General features: G+C 40.1%; 1 protein-coding gene across 2 annotated transcripts in view; it reads right to left on the bottom strand.

The window, feature by feature from the left end:
* The window catches only part of eif2d (eukaryotic translation initiation factor 2D), a 34850-nt gene that overhangs the window by 6939 nt on the left and 2848 nt on the right, over window positions 1-25063 (bottom strand). For both annotated transcript variants that reach the window (XM_069942241.1, XM_069942240.1), the window contains exons 2-11: window positions 24736-24923; window positions 23118-23201; window positions 21750-21840; window positions 20081-20188; window positions 19129-19451; window positions 17761-17878; window positions 14427-14472; window positions 11101-11204; window positions 9465-9614; window positions 877-966 (exon numbers count right to left, since the gene is read on the bottom strand). In XM_069942241.1, the coding sequence (XP_069798342.1) occupies window positions 877-966; window positions 9465-9614; window positions 11101-11204; window positions 14427-14472; window positions 17761-17878; window positions 19129-19451; window positions 20081-20188; window positions 21750-21840; window positions 23118-23201; window positions 24736-24923 (1302 nt within the window). The remainder of the gene's footprint in view (window positions 1-876; window positions 967-9464; window positions 9615-11100; window positions 11205-14426; window positions 14473-17760; window positions 17879-19128; window positions 19452-20080; window positions 20189-21749; window positions 21841-23117; window positions 23202-24735; window positions 24924-25063) is intronic.

Genomic DNA, 25063 nt, shown 5'->3' on the forward strand with positions numbered 1-25063 from the left:
AGATTGATGGTCCTTGATTAGCCAGGGCACCAAAGGTTCTAGGGAGAAGGTCAGGCAGCGGGCTGAGGGGGGAAATGGTGGGGCAGTCTCAATGGGCTGAATAGCCTATTTCTGCTCCTATGTCTTAAGGTCTCCTATGTCTTTAGGTCTTTAGAGAAACACAAAAGCTCCAGATGCTGGAATCCTGTGCAGAAATAATTGCAGGAGTAACTCACCAATTTCACCCACTCCCGCTTCCTAATGATTTCGCCCTCTGCATCTCTTCATCTCTCACCCCTTCTGTCTTGTCACCTCTAGGTCCCTCCTCCAGCTTCCTGACCTTTTCATAGATGCAATTTTACCTTTCTATCCTGGTTCTGATGTGAATTGTTGACGGAGCACCCCTCCCCGTAGATACTGTCTGACCTGCTGAGTTAGTTCCTCCTGCAATTCTTTACCTACTGACTGTGTAGCAGCATTGATTTACCCTGTTTACACACTCACTCATTTCTTTCAGTACAAAATGGAGTCAACTCTTTTTATTCCCTTCAGACACAAAACTGCATTCTTCATCTCCCCAGACACTACCCAGCCAAACCCCTCTGACCTTTTCATTGACTTACCGCCACTTGGGTGATCCTGACACTCTCACTCTCCTCCTCCCCGTCCTTGTGTCTGAGATCCACCCCCTGTATACTGACCCGCACATGCACGCTGTGACTCCCGCCCGTTGCTTTAGATACGTCCTCAACGGTGACCGCCACTGCTCCTGGCGCAGGTACATTATTATTTTCTACAAAGACTGAGAAATAATGCTCTTTGCTGCTCTGATTTCTGACGGATTCCTTATACTTGCCCAAATCTGGGCCATTTACGTGCCAAGCGCATCTCACTTACTTTTTATTGCAGTGGTGTATCAGCTCATTGGATTTTACATAATTTGTGATGATATTTCTAACATCGACGTTCGAGAGGGTGGCATCTTTTCTGGGGAAAAAAAGGAAAATTATATTCTCCAGGGTGGGAGGGAAAACCAAGTTCTTTACTTGCAAAGGAGTAAAAGACAAAAATCTGCAGACACTGTGGTTGAAGTCAAAACATGATGCTGGAGAAACTCAGCAGGTCAAACAATGTCCTTTATAGAGCAAAGATAAACATACATAACCAACGATTTGGGCTTGAGCCCTTCATCTTGGTATGAACAAAACTTAGGCAGGTGCCAAGTCAGCAAAATATGTTTTGCTCATACCCTGATGAAAGACTTAAGCCCGAAACATTGGTTAAGTATCTTTACTATAAAAAGTACACCGTTTCTCCTATTGAGTTTCTCCAGCATTGTGTTTACTTCTTTACCTGTAATCTGAACTGTTTCAAAGTTCACAGTTCAGATTTATTGTCGGAGTACATACGTGACATTACATACAACCTCAAGATTTTTTTTCCTGCAGGCCAGGCAGATGTTTACATGTTTACGCAAGCTAGAAATATTTACACCTAAATAATAAACTTCAAAGCCTTTATAGCAAGTGGAAAGTTTACTGTTGTGGGAAACCTTAAGGAATTTACAAAAAGGTAACTCGTACTGCCCGAGAGCAGTGCAGGAGCACAGGTGATCAAAATGAAAAGGAAAGATGAGTTTTCTGAAGTTCAGCTGTAAGGTAATACAAATAGAGGAGTGTGTCTGGTTTCCAGCACGGAACCTCAAGTATCTTATGCAGTTTTAGTCTTCATGCTCAAGGAAGAATCACATTTCATTATAGACAGCGCAGTAAAGGTGGACTCCTGGGAATCAGGGTCATCTCTTCAACAAGAAATTAAACAGGGGGAGGAGTCACGTGATGGAGTAGTGGCCGGACGGTGAACTCCAGCCCTCTCCAGAAAAGTCGGGAAAAACGAGAGAAAGTACAAAGGCACAGAAATACAAGTTAAAGAAAAGTGAATATAAAGGTGGAAAGAAGATGGAGACAAAAGGAGAAAAATCAAAATCAACGGAAAGAAGAGAGGAAGAGAAGACAACGGAGGAAAAAGGTGAAGGCCTTACCTGTCCGAAGAGGCCCGCTGTGGAGAGAAGACCCCACTACCTCAGGTCGGTAGAAAGAGAACTACAACAATGGCTCACAGAGCCGAGTAAAAGTGCGCAACCGCGCATGCGCGAGGAGTCGCGCATGCGCGATGCGCATACAAAAAAACACACCGACGGGAGGGGGGACCAGCTGGGGAGTCGATCTCCACAGCCGGCAACGACAGCTGCAGAACACCTGCAGCAAGAAGACACCACAGAAGACAATGGAAACAAGAAAGAAGAGGAGGAAAGGGCAGCAAAGAAACAACAGATGGTCAACCTAGAGGAAGAAGAAGAGGAAGAGGAAGAGTACAGGGAAATAGAAGAAGAAAAGATAGGCAAGGTAAAGGAGGTACTTGCTCTTGTTAGAGGATACATGGAGTCATTTAAAGAATGGCAAACACAGGAATTCAATGATTTAAGAAGAAGAATAAACAACACAGAAAAGAAAATAAATAAAATGGATATGACCTTAACAGAAATGGGGAAAAAAATGGACAAGATGGAAGAACGGGCAATAGCAGCAGAAATGGAGGTAGAAGACTTAAAAAAGAAATTGGAGGAATCTAATAAAAAAACTAAAGAGACACAAGAATTACTAGCCCAAAAAATAGATATAATGGAAAATTATAACAGAAGAAATAACATAAAGATAGTGGGCCTTAAGGAAGATGTAGAAGGCAAGAATATGAGGGAGTTTATAAAAGAATGGATCCCTAAGGCCCTAGGATGTCCAGAACTACAGCAAGAAATGGAAATAGAAAGGGCACATAGAGCATTGGCCCCTAAACCACAACCACAACAAAAACCAAGATCTATTGTAGTAAAATTCCTAAGATATACTACAAGAGAAAAGGTGCTGGAGAAGACAATGGAAAAAGTAAGAGAGGGCAACAAACCACTGGAGTATAAAGGGCAAAAAATCTTCATTTATCCAGATATAAGCTTTGAACTCCTAAAGAAGAGAAAAGAGTTCAATGCAGCAAAAGCGATTTTATGGAAGAAAGGATATAAATTTACACTGAAGCATCCTGCGGTATTGAAAATATTTATTCCAGGACAACAAAACAGACTATTCTCGGATCCAGAAGAAGCACGAAAATTTGCAGAACAATTACAAAAATAGACTGAGGGATGAAGACGGGTAATGAGAGCAAAAATTATCACGATTGATATGTATGTGGGTAAAGACAAAAATAGACTGAGGGATGAAGACGGGTAAGGAGGGTAAAAATGACCACGATTGATATGTATGCGGGTAAAGAGGTATAAGAGTGAATAGAGACAACGGGCATATGTGAAAGTATCTGTAATTAGAGGAAAACATAGAAAGTATAGACAAGAATTAATAAGGGAAGGTAAGGGAATAGAGAGAATAAGGAGGGAACTAAAAGAGTGACCTTTGTGACATATAAAAAACGAAATCTTTTCTGGGGGAAGCTGGGTGGGGGGAAAAGAGCGGTCACTGCAAAATCAGTTGACGCTTGCGAGTGGATTCGCAAATCCAAATGGAGAGGGGAGATGTGGTTGTCCGACAAGGGATAAAGGGCAACTCAGGAGGGGAAGGGGAGATTGGGGATAAAGAAGATAGAAATAGGAGAATAAGGAAAATGTTGGATGTTGTAGGAATGTTGTCTGGTAAAGAGTTGAAAATAAGAAAACAGAAATGGAAAAGGAGGAAAGGTAATGATGGAAAAACGGAAAGAGAAGATAAACAAAATATAAAATGGCTACGCTGAACTATATGACTCTAAATATTAATGGAATACATAACCAAATTAAAAGGAAGAAACTACTAAATTTACTGAAAAAGGAAAAAATAGATATAGCATTTGTCCAAGAAACACATTTAACTGAATTGGAGCACAAGAAATTAAAGAGAGATTGGGTAGGACATGTAACAGCAGCATCGTATAATTCAAAAGCAAGAGGAGTGGCTATATTAATTAGCAAAAATGTGCCATTTAAAATAGAAGAGGAAATAATAGATCCAGCAGGGAGATATGTTATGATAAAATGTCAGATATATTCAGAGCTTTGGAATCTACTTAATATATATTCACCTAACGAAGAAGATCAAAAGTTTATGCAAGATATCTTTTTGAAGGTAGCTAATACGCAAGGGAACATACTAATAGGAGGGGATTTCAATCTGAATTTGGATCCAAATATGGATAAAACGGGGAAAAAAATTAACAGGAAGAACAAAGTAACCAAATTTATAATTAAATCAATGCAAGAAATGAAACTTGTGGACATATGGAGGAAACAAAACCCAAAAGAAAAGGAATACTCATACTACTCGACTAGACATAAAACATACTCAAGGATAGACCTATTCCTGTTATCAGCCCACATACAAGGGAGAGTTAGGAAAACGGAATATAAAGCTAGACTATTATCGGACCACTCACCCCTGTTATTGGCAATAGAGCTAGAAGACATCCCTCCAAGAATGTATAGATGGAGATTAAACCCCATGCTACTTAAAAGACAGGATTTTAGAGAATTTATTGAAAAACAATTAAAAATGTACTTTGAAGTAAATACGGAATCAGTGGAAGATAAGTTTATACTATGGGACGCAATGAAAGCATTCATTAGAGGGCAAATAATAAGTTATGCAACCAAGATGAAGAAGGACTATAATCAGGAAACAGAGCAGTTGGAAAGGGAAATAATAAACATAGAAAAAAAATTAGCAATAAAGGAAGATACAACCAAAAGAAGAGAATTGGCGGATAAAAAAATAAAATATGAAACATTACAAACATATAAGGTGGAGAAGAATATAATGAAGACAAAACAGAAATATTATGAACTAGGGGAAAAAACACACAAAATCCTAGCATGGCAGCTTAAGACAGAGCAAACTAAGAAAACGGTATTGGCAACAAGGAAAAAAGACAAACAAATTACATATAATCCAAAAGAAATTAAGGAAAACTTCAGAGAATTCTATGAACAATTATACCGAACCGAAAACGAAGGGAAAGAAGGGAAAATAGATGAATTTTTGACTAAAATTGAACTACCAAAACTACAAATAGAGGAACAAAATAAATTAACAGAACCATTTGGAACAGTAGAAATACAAGAGATAATAAAAAATTTACCAAATAATAAGACACCAGGAGAGGATGGACTCCCAATAGAATTCTACAAAACATTTAAAGACCTAATAATACCGCCCCTCCTGGATGTAATCAACCAGATTGATGAGACACAAAACTTACCAGATTCATGTAAAACAGCAATAATTACAGTGATACTAAAACAAGGGAAAGATCCACTCTCACCAGCGTCATATAGACCAATATCTTTGCTAAACACAGATTATAAGATAATAGCTAAACTATTAGCGAACAGATTAGCAGAACAGGTACCGAAAATGGTAAATTTAGACCAAACTGGATTTATCAAAAAAAGACGCACAACAGACAATATTTGTAAATTTATTAACTTAATTCATGCAGTAGAAGGAAATAAAGCACCGGCAGTAGCAGTTGCTTTAGACGCAGAGAAGGCCTTCGACAGAGTAGAATGGAATTACTTGTTCAAAGTATTGCAAAAATTCAGTTTACCGGAGAAGTATATTAATTGGATTAAAGCATTATATAAGGGACCGTTAGCGAAAGTGACAGTAAATGGACATGTATCAAAGCAATTTAACTTAAGCAGGTCAACGCGGCAGGGATGCCCACTATCACCATTATTGTTTGCGCTAGCTATAGAACCACTAGCAGAATCGATAAGAAGAGATAATAATATAAAAGGAATAAAAATAAAAGACAGGGAATATAAAATCAGTCTGTTTGCGGATGATGTGATAGTGTACTTAACAGAACCAGAACTATCAATAAAAGAACTATATAAGAAATTGAAGGAATATGGAGAAGTGTCGGGATACAAGATAAACGTAAATAAAAGTGAAGCAATGCCTATGAATAACGCGGATTTCTCAAAATTTAAGGAGGAATCCCCATTCAGATGGCAAACGCAGGCAATAAGATACCTAGGTGTGCAAATAAACAAAAATCTAGGCCAATTATATAAACTCAATTACAATCCACTAATGAAAAAACTACAGGACGATTTAGAGCATTGGAAAGAGCTACCACTAACACTGATAGGAAGGATAAACTGTATTAAAATGAACATTTTTCCAAGGATACTATACTTATTTCAGGCATTGCCAATACAACTGACAGAAAAATTCTTCAAAGAGTTAAAGAAAATAATAAGGAGATTTTTATGGAGAGGGGGGAAACCGAGGATAGCACTAGACAAATTAACAGAATGGTATAAACAAGGAGGCTTACAATTGCCAAACTTCAAAAATTATTATAGAGCCGCACAATTAAGGTACCTATCAGATTTTTATCAAACAAGGGAAAAACCAGACTGGACGAGACTAGAATTAGATAAAATAGGGGAAAAGATACCTGAACACATATTATATAAATGGGACGAAAAATTGGTACAACATAGAACTTCTCCAGTATTACACCATCTCCTCAATATATGGAAGAAGATACATGTAGAAAGAAATAAAATAAATTACCAAATACCAAAACTAATATTGACGCAAAATAAGCTACTCCCTTTTACAATAGACAACCTTGCCTTTAGAAAATGGGAAAAAAAAGGGATTAAAAGAATAGAAAATTGTTTTTCAGGAAGTAGATTCTTATCCTTTGAACAAATGAGAGATAAGTACAATATAACGGGAGATACAGCGCTGGCATATTACCAACTGAGATCCTACTTGAAAGATAAATTAGGAAGCAACTTGAGTTTACCAGAGGGAAGTAACCTTGAATATGTGATTACAGATACAATGTTAATCAAAAGATTTATAAAAAATATGTATATTAAACTGCAAGAAAAGGAAAATGAGGAAACAAATGGTAAAACTAAACAAAAATGGGAACAAGATTTAAATATAAAGATAAAAAAGGAAACATGGGAGAAGTTATGCTCTGGAACGATGAGAAATACAATAAATACGAGGCTGCGTATGATACAATATAATTGGTTACACAGACTATACATTACACCGCAAAAGTTAAATAAATGGGACCCAACAGTATCTGATAGATGTTTTCGATGTAAAAAAGAAAGGGGAACAACAATTCATGCAATCTGGACATGTGAGAGAGTAGAAAAATTTTGGGATGATCTCAATCAGATATTAAATAAAATAACAGAAAACAATATACCAAAGAATCCAGAGATCTTTCTCCTAAGTAACATAAAAAATAAAGAATTTGGAATTGACTTGGAGGATGCACAAAAAAGATTTGTTAAGATAGCCCTAGCTGTAGCAAAAAAATGTATTATGTCAACCTGGAAATTGGAAGATAATTTGAAAATACAACAATGGTATATAGAAATGAATAAATGTATTCCATTAGAAAAAATAACATATAGTTTAAGAAATAATATTGAAATATTCGAACAAGTATGGGAGCCTTACATTAAATACAATAGCGAAAACCTACCGGGAACAAACATTACCTAAGTTGATGGAAGGAGAAGAGAAGAAAAAAATGGACTCAGTAGAATTTCTGGTGTATTTTTGTTGAATGACAACATTGTCTAACTGAATTAATGCAACCTAGATTGTATAACTAAAATGGATGAGAGGGGGGAGGGATGGGGGGGTGGCTTGGGAGGAGGGAGGGGGGAGGGAGAAAAAGTCACTGTAAATGTGTGGAAAAGAAAAAGTGTATATCATGGCTATTGTGATTTATGGTGTGAAAAATAAAAAATTAACAAGAAATTAAACAGAATGAATGAAGAACTGGCAATATAATTGGGAAGATAAAACAACTGCTCTTGACAGCATTGGTGTCTGGTTGAATTGAAGAACCCCAATAGGGTCAGGTGACAACCAGCTCTGTGACGTACACATCAGTGGAGCTCAAGTACCTGACTGCATGAAGATGTACAAGGCTTTAATTGGGCTACAACTTGAAAACTGCTGTCTTCTCTCCTCACATTCAAGCTCGGAAACAAGGGAGGGAAGGGCTGCAAGCTAATCTTCAAAGTGAAAGGAATGAATCACAAGATCATACAGCATAGAGGCAGTCCCACCTTGTCCGTGCTGTCAGTGACACTTATCCACACTATCCCATTTGCTTGTATGTCTCTGTGCCTTTCTCTATTAAGGGATCTGACCAAATGCCTTTGGAACATTGTAATTGTATCTTCCTCCTCCCCATTCCTGATATTTACCACTGTATGTGGGAAAAACCATCAGCTAACCTTCAAATTCTATCCTTCTCACCTTAAACCTTCTCACCTTCTAGTTCTAGACTCCCCTGCCCTTGTAAAAAAAAATACGACCTATCCGATGTGCCCCTCACAATGTTATAAACCACTTTTAAAAATATTTTTATTGAGTTGAACAAAAATCCTTTACACAAGGTAAACTAATAACATAAATCAAATCATATCATCTACATGCCACACATCAATTGTAAATTAGAAGTAGAACCATTATTATTACAGAACTTATTTAATTCAGGACATCAAATTCTATAATTATAATAATTAATCCATAATTCATATTCTGTCCAAAAATAATATTGAATACAAAAATTACACAAATAATACATGTAAACTTCCCTTATACAAGATATTTTATCCTTCTCTGATGTGATCATGTTGTTCTGTGATATGATCTATGATCTGGAGTTAAACCCCCCCCTAATGTGTCTTACTATAGTCACCCCTTAGCCTTCTACATTCCAATGAGAATAAACCCAGCCTATCCCATCTCGACTTGCATCTGCAGACAACATCCTCTCTTCAATACTCTATCTCTACCAGTAGTGTGGTGACCAGACTGTACACAATACTGCAAGTGTGGTCTAACCAATGTTTAGTACAACTGCTGAACAGAAACATGGAGTCTAACTATTTCAGTAATTTGTGCTATTAACATTACCAAGATTTTTGAGCTTAGAATAATTGTAAAGGTTTTCTATTTCAGTAATCTGTTATTTCAAATAGGGCAAAATAGTCTTTGATAAGATTAATTGCACATTACCTGCTGCAAGAATTTCACAAATATAGTATATCCAGCTCAGAAATCAATTTGATATTGTAAATATGGAGTATATATTTAAAAAATGGTAGACTATTGAACTATTTCCAAATGATCATTGGAGATTTGTGCAAAGTCAAAAGTTATGAAAACCATTTTGAGACAGATACCACATAAGTTTAGCCACACCTTAGAGTGATTGGACAATGAAAGCTTTAGTGTACCTTTGCATGACCATCACCAATCCAGACTTAACACATTTGCTGCTACATCACTCAAGTTATTCGATCAGGATCATTTACAGCATTTAACATGCCTGGGTAGCATTCTGCGGCACAAACAGAAATGGACTCTCCAAACAAAACTCACCCGAGTCCTGCATGCTCAAAGAGGGGAATTAATTTACTGGGGACACTGTAGAAGGAGCTGATCTCAGGTGGCTGGTAGACTTCCTCGGTCGGTCTGTCAACCTTCACATCATTACCAGTGGCCATTTCAGGAACTCTGAAGGCCTTCAGGCTGTGAGCAGAAAGACAAAGTACATTTCTAACTAGTGCGGAGGCAATGTTACGGAGAACTATTCTGATTGTCAAGAATGCTGATTATATCTTTAAGGGCAACACTTACATTCAATGGGGATGAAAAAATTTATCTTCCAAACCTCCGATAATTTTAAAATCAACAAAATCTGTTGCGTTCCACATCTGCTTGCTAGTTATTGTTGAATATGTTTGTTTTTTTGTGTTTGTTTTATTTACAGAATGGTAGAAACCGATTGCAGCCATTTAAACCCGTACCCCACCCAATTACGCCCAAATTAACCAATAACCCCGTAAGTTTTGAAGGGTGGGAGGAATTCAGAGCATCTGGGGAAGACATGGGGAGAACATATAAACTCCTTACAGACAGCACGGGATTTGAACCAGGGTCGCTGGCACTAACTGCCACTAACCATGCCGCTCAAGCTTATCATGAAAAACTCATTATCAGTGAAAAGATTATACTTCAGTGATTCCGGGTGTATTTTTCAAGAGTTCATGTGTTGTATGAAGGAAGGAAGAGCCAAGAGAACTAGAGGGTTGTTCCAGTGAAACGCGAAAGTCTGCAGACGCTGTGACTATAGAAAATACACACAGAAATGCTGGAGGAACCCAACCGGTCTCCCAGCACCAATAGGAGGTAAAGATATATCAGTGACGTTTCGGGCCTGAGCCCTTCTTCAAGGTATAAGCAAAAAGCAGGCAGCATCTGAATAAAGACTGGAGACTGGAGAGAGAAAGGGGGAGGAGAATCTGAGAGGGAGGAGAACAGACAAAAAGTGTTAGTTGGGTACGATAAAAGAAAGAATTGATTTTGGCTCTGTGAAAGGAGACAGAGGGACAAGGGAAGAGAGGGAGGGAGACAAAACTAGAGGAAAGGAGACAGGGGGTTGAAGATTTTGAGGGGGGGGGGTTTAAACAGAAACCGAAGAAGTCAATGTTAATGCCATCCGATGAGAAGGTGCCTAGACTGAATATGAGGTGATGTTCCTCCAATTTGCAGGTGGTTTCAGTCTGGCTGTGCATGAGACCATGAATAGACATGTCAGCAAGGGAATGGGACGGGGAATTGAAATGAGTGACCACTGGGAGATCTACGCTATTGCAGAGGACGGAGGCAAGGTGCCTAGTGAAGCGGTCTCCCAGTCTGGGGTTATTCCAATCCACCTAGAGATCTGTTATCAGACTTATTAATATGCCAACCTTTGTCATTATGTAGATTAACATCATGATATCTAACGAATGAAATATACTGTTAGGCTGTATCAACAAGAGGTGATAAAGGTTTGACTAGATTAAAAATCATCTTCAATAAGAGAAACAAAGTATTCTCATTGCTTGTGAAGAAAAGAAAATGTGCATTCACCATCAAAGGGGAGAAACCAGAAAGCTTTGAAACTTGAGATTTCTCTGTGCTGGTTCAAGTGGAGCTAATCAGCACTGGATAGTTTGTTTTACATACGTACTCTGTGTGATCCCACTTCACAGCTGTAATACTCTCAACGCCTTTTGAGAATTCCTTCATCTGAATGATACGCTTCTGCTGCATGGATTGGAGAAACTTCGAGAGCTGAGGGCGAGATTTCCACACATCACTTCAAAAGCTTAATCATGAACTCTTTGGAGCCTAGTGTTCAGTTTTGTCCACCATGCTGCAAGAAAAGTGTTGTCTAGTTGTAGAGGGTGCAGAGAAGATTTATGAAGATGTTGCCAGGACTTTGGGGGGGGGGGGCACAGGGGGGAGGAGGGCGGGGGCCTGAGCTGTAGGAAGAAGTTGAGGAGGCTAGGGTTCTATTGGTTGGAGTGTAGGAGGATGAGGGATCATCTCAGAGAGGCAAATGACAGGAATAGAACGGGAGAACACATTCTTTTGCCCAAAGCAGGAAAATTGAGAATTATAGAACATGGTATGGGGAGAACATTTTTCTTTAAAAAACCCCAGAAAAGGTGGTTGGTATATGGATCAAGCTGCTGGAGGAGGTTGATTGAAGCAAATAGGACTGTAAGATTTAAGAAACATGTAGACAGAAAGTGGTGGGTGCCTGGAATACATTGTCAGGGATGGTGATGGAGGCTGGTACAAATGGACATTCAAAAGATTCTTAGATGAGCAGATGGATGTCAGAAAAATTGAGGGTTATGGGTGTGAGGTAGGGAAGGTTTAGATTGCTGTGGAGTAGGTTTACATGGTTTGGCCCAACATCGTGGGCTAAAGGACCTGCTGTAATATTCTATTTGGACGGATACATGGATAGGATGGGTTAAGACATACACGGCCTAAACGCAGGCAAGTGGGACTACTGTGGGAGGATGCTTTCGGTTGGCGTGGGTGAGTTGGGCTAAAGGAGCTGTCCCACACTCTAGGACCCAGTGTCTCCACAACCAATAATACTCCAAATACACTGCATCCACCCTAACGATGGCCCCAAAACTCTGTCCTCAGATTTAACTCCAACCAGAACATGGGCTTTCTGCACTCAGTTCACCAAGCCATGGTTTCAGAGAATGTAACAGTAACAGGGCAAACATGTGGAGAGTTTTCCCCTTCACAGCGTTTCACCGTGTTTCTATATAATGTCTGAAGTATATACAAATCGGCACTAGGTACATGATCACACACAGAATTATCCATACAGCAGCTGTAATCTTCCTGCATACAATTATTAATGTAATTTTCAAAACTGGTTCACAAAAACTGACAGCAAAGTTGTTGAAGTTACTTTGAAGCATTGGTACTGAAAGCTGACAAAACATTCACAGCGATCGCAAGAATTCCTTTTGGGAGATAACTACATTTATTTATAGTACCTTTAATTCAAAAGTAGAAGTTGTTATCTGGCACAAGGCAAGAAAGAAAGATTTTAGACAGGAGGCCAGATGTTTGGTTGAAATGGTAGGTTTTAGAGAAATCCACCTTGTGGATTTGGGTCGATGAATGGGGTTTGAACCAAAAACCAACTGACACATACAGTGTGTCACTATTTCTGTGAACTTGGCATGAAAGTAACAAATTAGTGATCGTGGCACATGTTAATTAATGTAAACTAAACAAATTTGACTAGTCGAATACAAAACTATGAAAAGTTTTTAAAACCTAAACAAACCTCTTAGTGCTGAAAGACCTGGAAGAGCACACTGATTCTCAAGGATGGGAAACCTGCAAAGAAACAACTCAAAGTCACAGCAAGGGAAAGTGGTCAGAGTTGGGTCACTGAGATCACTTAAAAAGTGTGCAGATGAGAACCTAAATCACTCAAGCATAGAGGGGCATGGACCGAGAGCTGAGAAACTGGAATAACATGGAAGGGTGCCCATGGGCCAGTGTAATCAAGGTGCTCCAAATGGTCTGGATGATTACAAGTCTAGACCTCTACAATGAACCAATTTTTGAGTTTTTCAAAGCACTGCATTATCTGACCGTCTGAGTGCAGTTTTGGTGTTGTAGCAAAGACAGTAAAACCAGAGAAATTTTACAAAGAGATTCATTAGCCCACTACATTGCTTTCAAGTTACATTTCCTCCTCACGGAATCAGAATTTATTGTTATGAAAATTTGTTGTTTTGCAGCAAACATTCATATAAACTGCCTTATGAAACAAATAAACATAAATGTTACAATTACAAGTTTGGTGTCATTTGCAAATTTGAAATTTTGCCCTGTTTCACTGAATGGATTTCATTAATACAAAAAGCACTGGACTGAAACCAATCCTTGGGGTAAATTTACAATTTTTTAAAATTAATTTGCAGCATGGTAGAAGCAGATTCCAGCTACTTAAATCTATGATGCCAACTACACCCAAACCAACCGATAGCCCAGTATCTTTTCGAGGGTGGGAGGAAACTGGATCTCCCAGGGAAAACCCACACAGGCGTGGGGAGAGCGTACAAACTCATCACAGACAGCGCCGAATCGAACCCAGGTCGCTGGCACTGTAAAAGCATCGTGCTACCCACTACGCCAACAGCGCACTCCTGCGTATTTTCTTTTGTCCATAACACACGAGTTCACATCCCTTCTTGCTACTTATACAATGTTTCCTTCCCCCATGATATTACTGACCCCAATATTCTAAGGCATTCTGTATTGAAGATAAATTTAATTATAGGAGAGCAAATCAAATGCCTTTTCAAGGTCCACATGTACATCAGTCCTCTATATTTTTCAAAAAGTCTCAATACCAACCAGAATGCCACTCACAGTCCCATTGCTCTAATTTTTATGAATTGCTTCACATCAAAGTCCTTTCGGAAGTTCAAGTACACCATGATTGTCTATAGTGCGAGCTTCAACCTCAAAAATGACTTATCAAACACAAATCTCGTTGACTCTGACCGTTATTTCCAAAGTGCCCTGCTCCTTGCTTAACATTAGATTCACCCAGCTACATCTGCTCTCGTCCCATTGAAATTAAGAGAGAGGCTTCCAAAATTATAAAAGCTTTTGGGAGGGTCAAAAGTGAACAATTACTATCAATGATTTGGTAAGACTTGTCAGCCACAAACGAGCCTGCAGCTGACGTGGACTTCTTACCCCCTCCATAAATCTTCGTCCGCGAAGCCAAGCCAAAGAAGAATTGTTACCACTCAAAGATTGAAGTTAAATTACTTTTAGTAATAAGTCATTATAATAAAGCAACAATGTCCACTGAGAGAGAAATTACACTAATTAAACAACTTTAAAAGGAAAACAAAGTGAAATATTAGAAAGGTACGCAGCTTAAAGATGAACTGGCACAGTTCAGCTTCTGGACTTGGCTGTTCTGTGAAATTTCTCTGCAGATTCACCTACCTTCTTATAGCTTGATTTTTTGATCTCTAAAGTTCTGCCTTCAGGGCTATGCAAGAAGGAAACAAAGCACAATTTTGGGATTTTAGTGACTAACAATAGCAAAGGGCAACCAGATGAATTGTCCTAAGGGTGCACAAAATATTCATGAACGCCCCTGGGACTGGTGGGCTTGAATTTTAAGGAGAGGCTGGGACTGTTTTCCTGGAGTGTAGGAGCTTTGTGGGGTGCGGAGGTTTATAAAATCTCAAGGCTTTAGATAATGTAAACAGTTATTTTCCCCGTTTAAGAGAATCTAAAACTAGAGGGCATAGATTTAAGGCACTAGAGGAAAGATTTAAACAATTCCAGAGGGGTACCTTCTTCAGGGTGATGGGTGTATGCAATGAGCTGCCAAAGGAAGCAGTAGAAGTGGGGACAGGTCAAACATTTAAAAGACACACAGATAGGCACACGGATAGGAAATGTTTAGAGAGATGTGGGCCAAACGTGATGAGTTTGGGCAGTCATCTTGGTCAGTATGGATACGTTGGGCTGAAGGCTCTGTTTCTATGCTGGGGAACCCTTTTTTTTTAAAGAAAGTTTATAAAAATATTTCACAATCTTTTTGAATAGAGAATTGTCAGGGGTGACACCAGGTGTCAGAAAGGGATCAGGTGTATCAAGGATTGTTACAAAAGGGGGAAGCTTATGTCATTTGAGCAGTTGAGAAACAAATACGATTTATCCAAGAGAACATTCTTCTGGAACCTGCAAATATCTTTCTTAAGGTAAAAACTGAAAAAAATTGACCCTACCTAACTGTAGTAACATGGAGATTCTAATTCGACAAGGGGAATATGTGTATTTTTATTTCTAGAATGTATTACACATTCCAAAGTGAGGGCCTGATGCCGGGCTACCCAGTTCAAAGGAGGGATGGGAATCGAACTTGGGCACAACAATCAATGAAGAGTGGTGGCAAGACCTGTGTCTGGACAGTGTGATCGGGGTCATCAACACCAGGTACAGGTTAGTGCAATGTAACTTATTGCACCAGTTGTACCTCATACCACAAAAATTACACAAATCAAAGCCGTAAACTTCAGAAATGTGCTTTAGGTGTGGTGTGGAGGGTGGAACTTTTGTCCACTCCACCTGGCAATGTACAAAGGTGAGACCTTTCTGGTAGGACCTGGGGGACATTCTGAAAAAAGATTACAAAAGTGGATTTTCCACAGGATCCGGAGTTGTACCTTCTGGGAAATATTTGGGACATAAATTTTAGATTGACCAAAGATCAAATTCTATTCATGAAGGCCGCCTTGGCAGTAGCTAGGAAATGTATAGCGGTTACATGGAAGTCTGACTCCCAACTAAATACCACATGATGGAACGAGGAAATGCAGAGTTGTATCCCCCCCCGGAGAAAATTACATACAATCTAAGGAAGAAACACGGCACATTTGTTAGAGTGGGGCAACCTTATTGGCACATAGATTGATTAGCCCCCCCCACTTTGAAATAGGGGTTCGATAGCAATCTGTCCCAGCGGGGAAACAAAAGTGACCAAGAAAGTGGGACGTGGTGCAGGCCACGGACTTTTTCAGCTTCATTTTGAGTTTTTTCCTTTTAATTTTCTTTTAGCCTTTTTTAATTTAGCTGTCCTGGTTGTTTTTTTTTTAACCTAGGTTCTGTAGGAGTCTATAACCCCACCGGAATGTGTATCTGTACAATTGAATTGACTGCTTTTTCAGTAGGTTAAGGGTGGGGGCGGTGAGGAGTTGGGGATGGGGGGGGGGGGGGGAAAACATAGACTCTCCATATTATACGAACATTGGAAGATTATATTGTTTGTTTGAATTTTGAGTTTATGAAAATCAAAATAAAATATTCCCAAAAAAGTTGCCGGAGTTAAACTGGTGCTTTCCTCCAGCTTTGAGCCTGACCCTTCCCCCCCACCCCCATTCACGCACGAGGGGAAGTTCATCTGAAGGCTGCCTTGTTTGTTTCTCAGCAACCTTTTGCAACTTCTGGTCACCCCAAAGTGTTTCTGAGCCAAGAAGGTATAGTCACAGATATGATGAAACAGGACATCTGGCAGTGTGTACAGAGCAAGCTCTCACAACAGCACATAATGAACACATCATCTGTTTACAGAGATATTAGCCAGGACACCTGCCTGTTCCTCGTTGTAAACGTGCATCGGGATCTTTCACATCCACTTCAGACAGCCTTACCTGAGCATCTTTTCTATTGGATGGCATCTCTCACAGAGCAGTATTCTGTCAATATTGCACCAGGTTATCATAATCATCACTCATCTCTGGTACGGGATTGGAAAGGAGAATCTTTCTGACCATAAGACAGAACACTACCCAAGACCAGCACTAGTGCTTGCAGTCAATGGAACTGCTCCCGACCATGGGCTGGTGTTTGGTGCTCCAGCTACCAGATAACCTCACACTAAAATATTAAACCAGAGTAGGTCCCAGTTGTATAATGCTAGATCCCTCACCAAGACTTGGGAATGTGGAAACTCAGCTTCAACAGAAACATACCACACCCATCGATAATAGTACAACATTGGTCTAAAGCACCTCATTGTACCGTGGGCTGAAAACCCCATGTGGCCCAAGATGATGTGACTCCAAGTTCCAGGGTCACACAGAGGCAGGAATATTCCTGGCAGAATGTAGCAGACCTTTGTGTGTGAAAGTCCCTCTGGCAATGCCTGTACTGAGGGAGGAGCATTAGATTCTGAACAAAGATCAACAATTCATCCTGACGATCTGCTCCACACACAACAAAGGAGACTGAGGAGTGGACGCTGACAAAACCTGTTCAAACTGCCCACCCATGAACAACATCGCATACAAAAAAATGAGCGTCAAAATTACACTCAACTTCTAATGTGGGCAGACCCCCGTGGTCAAAGTCAAAACACACCATGCTGGAGAAACTCTGCAGCAAAAGGACACTGTCTGACCTGCTGAGATAAAGAGTTTTGGGCTTGAGCCCTTCATCGAGATGTGAACAAAATGTAGAACATGCGCCTGAGATTCGGGCACCTGCCGACACTTTGCTCACACCTTGATGAGGGGCTCAAGCCTGAAACGTCGGTTCTGCCTCTTTATCTCTGCTCCAGAAAGGACACTGTTTGCTGAGTTTCTCCAGCATGGTGTGTTTTGACTTTGATCATGGGGTCTGCAGATTTTCAAGTTTTACTTTTAGCTTATAAATAGTTGTGTTGAAACCCATGTGATTCAAGGCTCCATAAATCTTCGTCCGCGAAGCCAAGCCAAAGATAAAGCCGAATAACTGTAAACGTGCTACACAGAGTGAATGCTGAACTCACCAGCAGGGATACATGTGAATTCTCAGAAAGGTGCTTGCAAGCAGGGGCAGGTCTGCTTTCTTCACTTTATATTTCAAAGCATGAAGAAAGCATTCCAAAAGGAGCTCATCCATCTGCTCTATAAAACAGGAGAGGGTGTTAAATAGAGCCACTTTTGCACCAACTGTCCACGTCAGGAAGTAAATGATTAGTGTTTGCCTCTAAATGGACTTAACAGGTCAGTTAACTCCGAGGGCCACTAGCTGCTGAGGTTCTGTGAGTGGAATTAAACTGAATGGACAAAACGACAGTGAGCAACGCACCACCGGACAACAGGATGGCATTCACACTGAAGCCGTCTCAGTTTTAAATTACCAGATGCAACAGTGTCTGTCCAAAGCTCTGGAATACATTAGATTCCTCTGTCGAAAATGGGAACAATATCATCCACTTACTGATCTTAACCCTTTGGAGTTTTTTTATTTAAGCTAGAGCAGCGAGGAGAGCTGCTGAGGTGCCAGAGACCCGATTCGCCCCATGACCGTGATGGAAATTTAGGAAGGATAAATAGATGGGATTAGTGAATAATCAAACTCAACAGGTCGGGCAGCATCCATGGGTAGATTTCGGTGTGAACTCTAACAAAACTCGTGATGAATGTAGGATTAATGTAAATAGGTGGTTGATTGCAGATTAAAACTCAGTGGGTCCAAAGGCCTGTTTCTTTCCCATTTTGATTACACGACTAATTTGCTATTAAGTGCTTGCTGTTTAAATTACATCACATTGTTTCATTAAACTGATCGTTTAATCTACTCGTAAACATCTCTGACTTTGATCAGCTGTTTACTGAAAAAAGGGTCACATAATGAATTGTCCAAGTTTTTTCCCCTGCAGTATCCTATTTTAATGCAATTTCATTGCAGAAATCAAATCATCTTATATTTCTCACACTTTTGCATGAAAAAACATGGATATCCTCGATTCTAGGATTTTTAACTGGCATTTTAATCATCTGTTTAAGATGAGTGGGGAAAAGTTTAGGGAAGTGTCAGGGATACTTTTTTTTTAAACTCAGAAAGTGGTGGGTGCCTGGAATGCATTGCTGGGGGTGGTGGTGGAGGCTGGTACAATGGGGACATAGATTCTTAGACAGGCGCATGGATGCAAGAAAAATAGAGGGTTCTGGGTGTGAGGGAGGGAAGGGTTAGATTGCAGTGGAGTAGGTTTACATCGGCCAGCACAACTTTGTGGGCTGAAGGACCCACTGTATAGGAATTGGACCTTTTCTTCCTATTAAAACCCTGCCTGACATCGGTTCCCATCATTTTTAAATGAAATCAGACAGTCCCTGAGCAATTGCTTTTCAACCGCAGTCTCGTCATATACCTTGCGCAGTCCTGATGGTTTCTGCAGCATCCTGCTCACTCCCAGCATCTTCTGATACTTCGAAGTGAGCAACCTCCAAGTTTTCCACCTCACCGGCTTGCCCCGTTGGGGAGGTTACATCCTCAGGTTCCGTTTCCAGATTCAAACGGAGATTATCTAGGTCTTGGGAATCTCCCTCTGTACTGGGCAGCACTGTAGCCACATTCTCCACACTAACGGCTTCAACGATGACTTCTTCCTTGTCTTCTTTCTGATCTCCAACGCCCCCAGAGTCATCATGCGTGTGCGCAATCGCAGGTGGATGAGTCTTTTCACCAAATGCCCTGAGAGGAAGAAATAATTTGATAGTTTCCTTCTTGAGTATTTTCTTTTTATACCCAAAGTGCATCCTGCAGTTACAAGAGAGGTAGACTTCTTCGTTCGCAGCTTCCACAAAGTGTCCTGGGCCAGGTCTGTAGTGCAGGGTGTATACTTGCATCACTGGACATCTTACCCAATCATCTCTTAACTCTCCAAGCTTGTAATCTTAACCTTAACCCGTAGGAAATAACTAAATGCAATGACAATTACATGAACGCAAATCTGACATTAACAGAGCATTTAATTTAAAATGCTTTCAATACTCTGCCACATTTAAAAAGTAACGTTGTGCAAAACATCTGAAACAATCACTTTCTTTTCTTCTTGTTTTGAATATCTTATTTATGATTTTCCAAACAAACTCAAACAGTTATCAACATGATCAATGTGTTATCGGTATCAGAGTTGACTAGAGTTTACAATTATCAATTCTATACAAGGTTTTCTGCAGAGAGTTCAAGCTTTTTTTTGTTCCCCCCCCTTCAATATTTAACACTTAACTAACCACAGTGACACATAACATTCAAGACACTCACAACAATGGTATGAAACATGTATCAGGGGTTTATGGGTTGTTACTTTCCCTTCTTACCATAGCTGGTCCAGATACGTATGGAGAGTTATGATGCCTTTTCCTTTCATCCCAGCTGCTAGCATCTCTGCTGTTGACATATTGGCCAAGCCTATTGCCACTGGAGCTCTGCAAAATATTTGAGCAAAGGAAGTTAAACTGAAGTGAAACCTTTGTAATTTAAACATACATCTTAAAATGTTGAGGGAAAAGGAAAAAAGATGTATTTTTACTTAAAATGCAATTTTATTGCGAGATTCGATTCATAAACTGAAGACAACCATTAATTTGTTTTGCTTTAGAATGGAATTGGAAGGTGATTCATATTTCATTTGGCTGCAACAGTTCAACGGCAGAAGGTACAGCAACAATGGATAAACCATTTCCAGTGTTTGAACCTTTCAACATTTCCTTATCTGGGTATGCCGACTCAAATATTCCTTTAAAAAAGTACTACACCCCCCTCTATTTTTCTTCCATCTATGTGCCTGTCTAAGAGTCTCTTAAATGCTCCTAATGTTTCAGCCTCAACCACCATCTCTGGCAAGGCATTCCAGGTACCCACCACTCTCTGCATAAAAAAAATCCCTGATGTCTTCCCTAAACTTTCCTCCCTTCACATCACGCACATATTCTCTGATGTTTGCTATTTCTGCCCTAGGAATAAGACACTGGTTTCCACCCTATCTATGCCTCAGAATCTTGTAGACTTCTATAAAGTCTCCACTTAACCTTCTACGCTCCAAAGAGAAAAATCCCAGCTCTGCTAACCTTGCGTCACAAGACTTATTTTCCAATCCAGGAAACATCCTGGTAAATCTCATCTGCACCCTGTTCGTAGATTCCACATCCTTCCTGTAATGAGGTGACCAGAACTGAACACAATACTCTAAGTGTGGTCTCACCTGAGATTTGTAGAGTTGCAACATGACCTCTCGACTCCTGAACTCAATCCTCCCCAACCCCCCCAATTAATGAAGCCCAACATCCCATAGGCCTTAACTATCCTATCAACTTGCGTGGAGTCCTTGAGGGATGTATGCATTTGGACCCCAAGGTCCCTCTGTTCATCCACACTCTTAAGTAACTGACCATTAACCCTGTACTCAGCCTTCCGATTTGAACTTCCAAAGTGCATCATCTCAGACTTATCCAGATTGAAATCCATCTGACACTTTTCTGCCCAACTCTGCACCCTGTCCATATCCTCTTGTATCCTTCGACAGCCTTCAGCACTGTCCGCAACTCCTCCAACCTTCGTGTCATCCACAAATCCATCCGTCTCTTCATCCATTTATAAAAATCAAATATCCAACAAAAATTGAATCAGCCCCATGAACAGTTTGCTCAGCTGATGAATAAAGGCTTGTGAAAGAGAAAAGCTTGAAGAAACAACAAGAGAAATATCTGAGAGATAAGGGCATGTCAACTAAAGCATGTGGAAAATGCCGGTGGAAGTCAGCAGGCCATGCAGCCTCCTTGGATCCTACTGAAACCACAGCATTCCTTCAGCGTTGTGCATCTAGCATCATGTTTTCCTGTTTGCTGTCATGGCAACTAACTTATTAACAGAACAATTTAATTATTATACAATACATCCTAAAAATAATTATTGCAAAACACAAAAGCCCAAAACACACAGGAATGGAACCAGCTCATTAATTCTGGAAAAGTAAGGACTGCACAGTACCTGCTTTCAGCAAGGTTAATGGCACAGAGATCTCCCTGTCGAACCTTGGGAAGACCAGAAAGTGGCAAAATCACTCCAGGCAACATCAGATCTGCACCAAAAAAGTAATTTAGATTTGCCACCCAGCAACTCCAAATGTTTAAGACCTTTCACATTTCAGAGCATTTTACTGTTATTGACTTTAACAAACCTATTCTGTTAAACTGAATAAAGACAATGAGAACATTTTGATTAGCTTATAGAGACCAGCAGAGAACAAGATTTAACACTGCACATTTCCAAATTTTCTTGTGACACGCAAGACCATTCAGTCCAGAGTCAATGCCAGCTCTCAGAGCAATCCCCTTCCCCTATTTCCCAACGATCCATTTCACCAAAACTACTAACCTGCAGATCCTTGGGACATGAGAGGAAACCCACATGATGGGAGAATGTACCAACTCCGCTCTCAGCACCAGAGGTCTGGATGGAACCTGGCTCAGTGGGTTGAGAGCCATGTAACATGATCTGGCACATTACTGAACTTTCCACTACTCTCTCAGGCAGTGTGTTCCAGGAATTCATCATTCTTAGAGTAAGAAAAGTCCCCCCTCAAATACCACCCCCCCCCCCAAAAATCTCCATCCATTATCCCTACATTTGTGTTTTACATCTGATATGGGGAAATGTTACCTGCAGTCTACTCTATCTTTTTTTAAGGTATACAGAGCAGTAACAGGCCCTTTCGGCCCATGAGTCCATGCTGCCCAATTACACCCAATTATGTTACAACCCACGGTACGTTTTGAACAGTGGGAGGGAACCAGAGCACCTGGGGCACCGTTCAAAATGAACCAGGGGTTATAGGTCAATCGGGTGCAATGGGCGGCACTGACTCGTGAGCTGAAAGGGCCCATTACCGTGCTGTATATCTAAATTTAAAGATGAACACCTAACGGTACAAAAACAGCTTCTTCCCTCTGCCATCAAATTTTTGAACAGACCATCAACCACAGACACAACCTCACTTTCTTCTCTTCTTTTGCACTAATTTATTTTTAAAAAACTGTAATACAGTAAAAACCCCAGTATCCAGTACCCTTGGGGATTGAATGAATTTCCCAGTTGCTTGAGATTGCGTGTTGAGTGATAGGTGAACAGACCACTAGGGGGGCAACAATCTTAGACTTTTATATTTTTTGCAGATTTATTTTCCACACTTTTTTGCCGCTTGCTTGAGGCTGCTGGTTGCTGGAACTCCCGATAATGGGGATTTTACTGTATATAGCAATACTTTCACCTGTTAATGCTGCTGCAAAACAACAAATTTTGTGACACATGACAATAAACTAGATTCTGGCATCCTTCTGTGGCTGGTTTTAGTCTCACCTGCTCCTCCGACGAGTTTTGGTAAAACAGCAGGCCATGTTGTAAATGAAACCAACAGATCTGGACACGACCATAAAGTGTATACTGTTCAATAAAAACAAACAGGTCAAGAAATTCAACTTCAGTGAGTTATGAGTGGGGACAAATAGTCGATATAAAGGCAAAGCAAGGACACCATTACGTACCTCTTCGAGTCAGAGATAAGGAAACTAAAAACTCAGAAGAGTTCCATAGCACACAAAATATATCGACAGTCAAATTAAAGGAAGTTTTCAAATGTCACTGGATCATAAATACTTTCATTGTAACATCTGCTGTGACGCGGGACAGGAGATTCAATAATGTTTAGGAACCCCCCCCCCCAATACATTTTGAAGGGTGGGAGGAAACTGGACCCTCTGGGGAAACCCACATAGGGAGAACTTACAGGCTCCTTACAGGTAATGGTGGATTCAAGCCCGGGTTATAACAGCATTGCACTCACCGCTACACTAATGTACAGAAAGTGCACTCGTTCTGTCAATGTTTATGTGCTGAGGGGTTAACAGAGGAATCAAGCTGGTACTGTTTCCTGTGGATTACAAATATCCAAGTCACGAGTTGAGTTTGCAAACAATTACCTTCATGAAAGCCAAAAGCTGGTGGCTAGTGTTAGGGAATGATGAGGTCCTCCCACAAACACCCCAACCCTTCAGCACTGGGCAATGGAGATAAAGGTTAAACAAGTGACACCATGAAGCAGAGACAAAGTCCTCAAATGTGAAATTTGAATATCAAAGGACAATAAAATAATCTTAAATTGACATATATGCAAGCATTTTAATGCGCAAAACCTTTTTCCCCACATCTCACTGACTACTTCTGTACCACATTTTATACAGTTATTCACTCATCCCTCCCTCTGTTGAACTAATTGTGGCAAATCCCTCTGTTGAAATAGCTGAGTAGGGACCTATTAACCATCACTAAATTGCAGTTATTAACTGCACAATGAAGGTCAAACCAGGAACCACAGAAATGTTCCTCTAGGAATGGTTATTGAAAGGAACTAATTAAGTGCATGGAAAACCTTTAAACTTTGTTCCAACTGAGCAATCAACTTAACCATAAGGAAAAAGCAGAAATAGGATTTTATGGTATTGTTCTTTCTTGCACAAACCTTATTTTCCTCAATTCAATGATATCCAAATATCTGAAAAGCTCTGCCTTGTGCAATTTCAATGAATAAGTTTCACGTCGAGAGAATGCCCCAAAGGGCCCTTATGGATTTGTGATATCTCGGTCTCGTTTGTTTGATTTTCAGGTCCTCTCAATCCTATACACCGAGACAATAATCAGGAAATTCTGACGCACATTTCTGTTCCAATCCAAAAGAAAAACAATTCTGACTTTCCATTTCTTCCACTCCCCCCTTATCAATTTGCTCATCGAGGGTGCCTTATACAGAACTACGAGCAACTCAAGACTCCCCACAAAATAACCAGCTGTCATCCCAAGACACTTTCTCACACCAGAGCATCTGAATGGTCTAACAGTTCAGGCCAAAATCAGATGTACAAAATCAGCAACTCGGATCTTTCACGCCATCAGAAAAGAACCCAAAGTAAGCCACTTGCACCTGTTGGATAAAGCCTCTTGTCCATTTCAAAGAAGATGGGGTTTTTATTCAAAACATAAAGAGTTGCTGCTTCTCCTTTATTCAGATACACCTTCACCACATTCAGATCTTCCTTGCTGGGCATGAGACGCGATAGTTGATCAGTGGATAAAGAAAAGGCAGTCTGTGCATCTGCTCGGAGTTTCCTCCTGAGGAATAAAAAGGAAGTTGCTTCAAAAAATGATTTCACATTTGTTTTTGGCATTGAATTAAATTCCAGTGGTTTGAATTTCTTCCCTTCTATCTCACAGAATTTTTTTTCATTTGTTAGTTTGCATTCGGTTTTTTT

Source organism: Narcine bancroftii, chromosome 5 (genome assembly GCF_036971445.1).
Source record: "Narcine bancroftii isolate sNarBan1 chromosome 5, sNarBan1.hap1, whole genome shotgun sequence".
NCBI lineage: Eukaryota > Metazoa > Chordata > Chondrichthyes > Torpediniformes > Narcinidae > Narcine > Narcine bancroftii.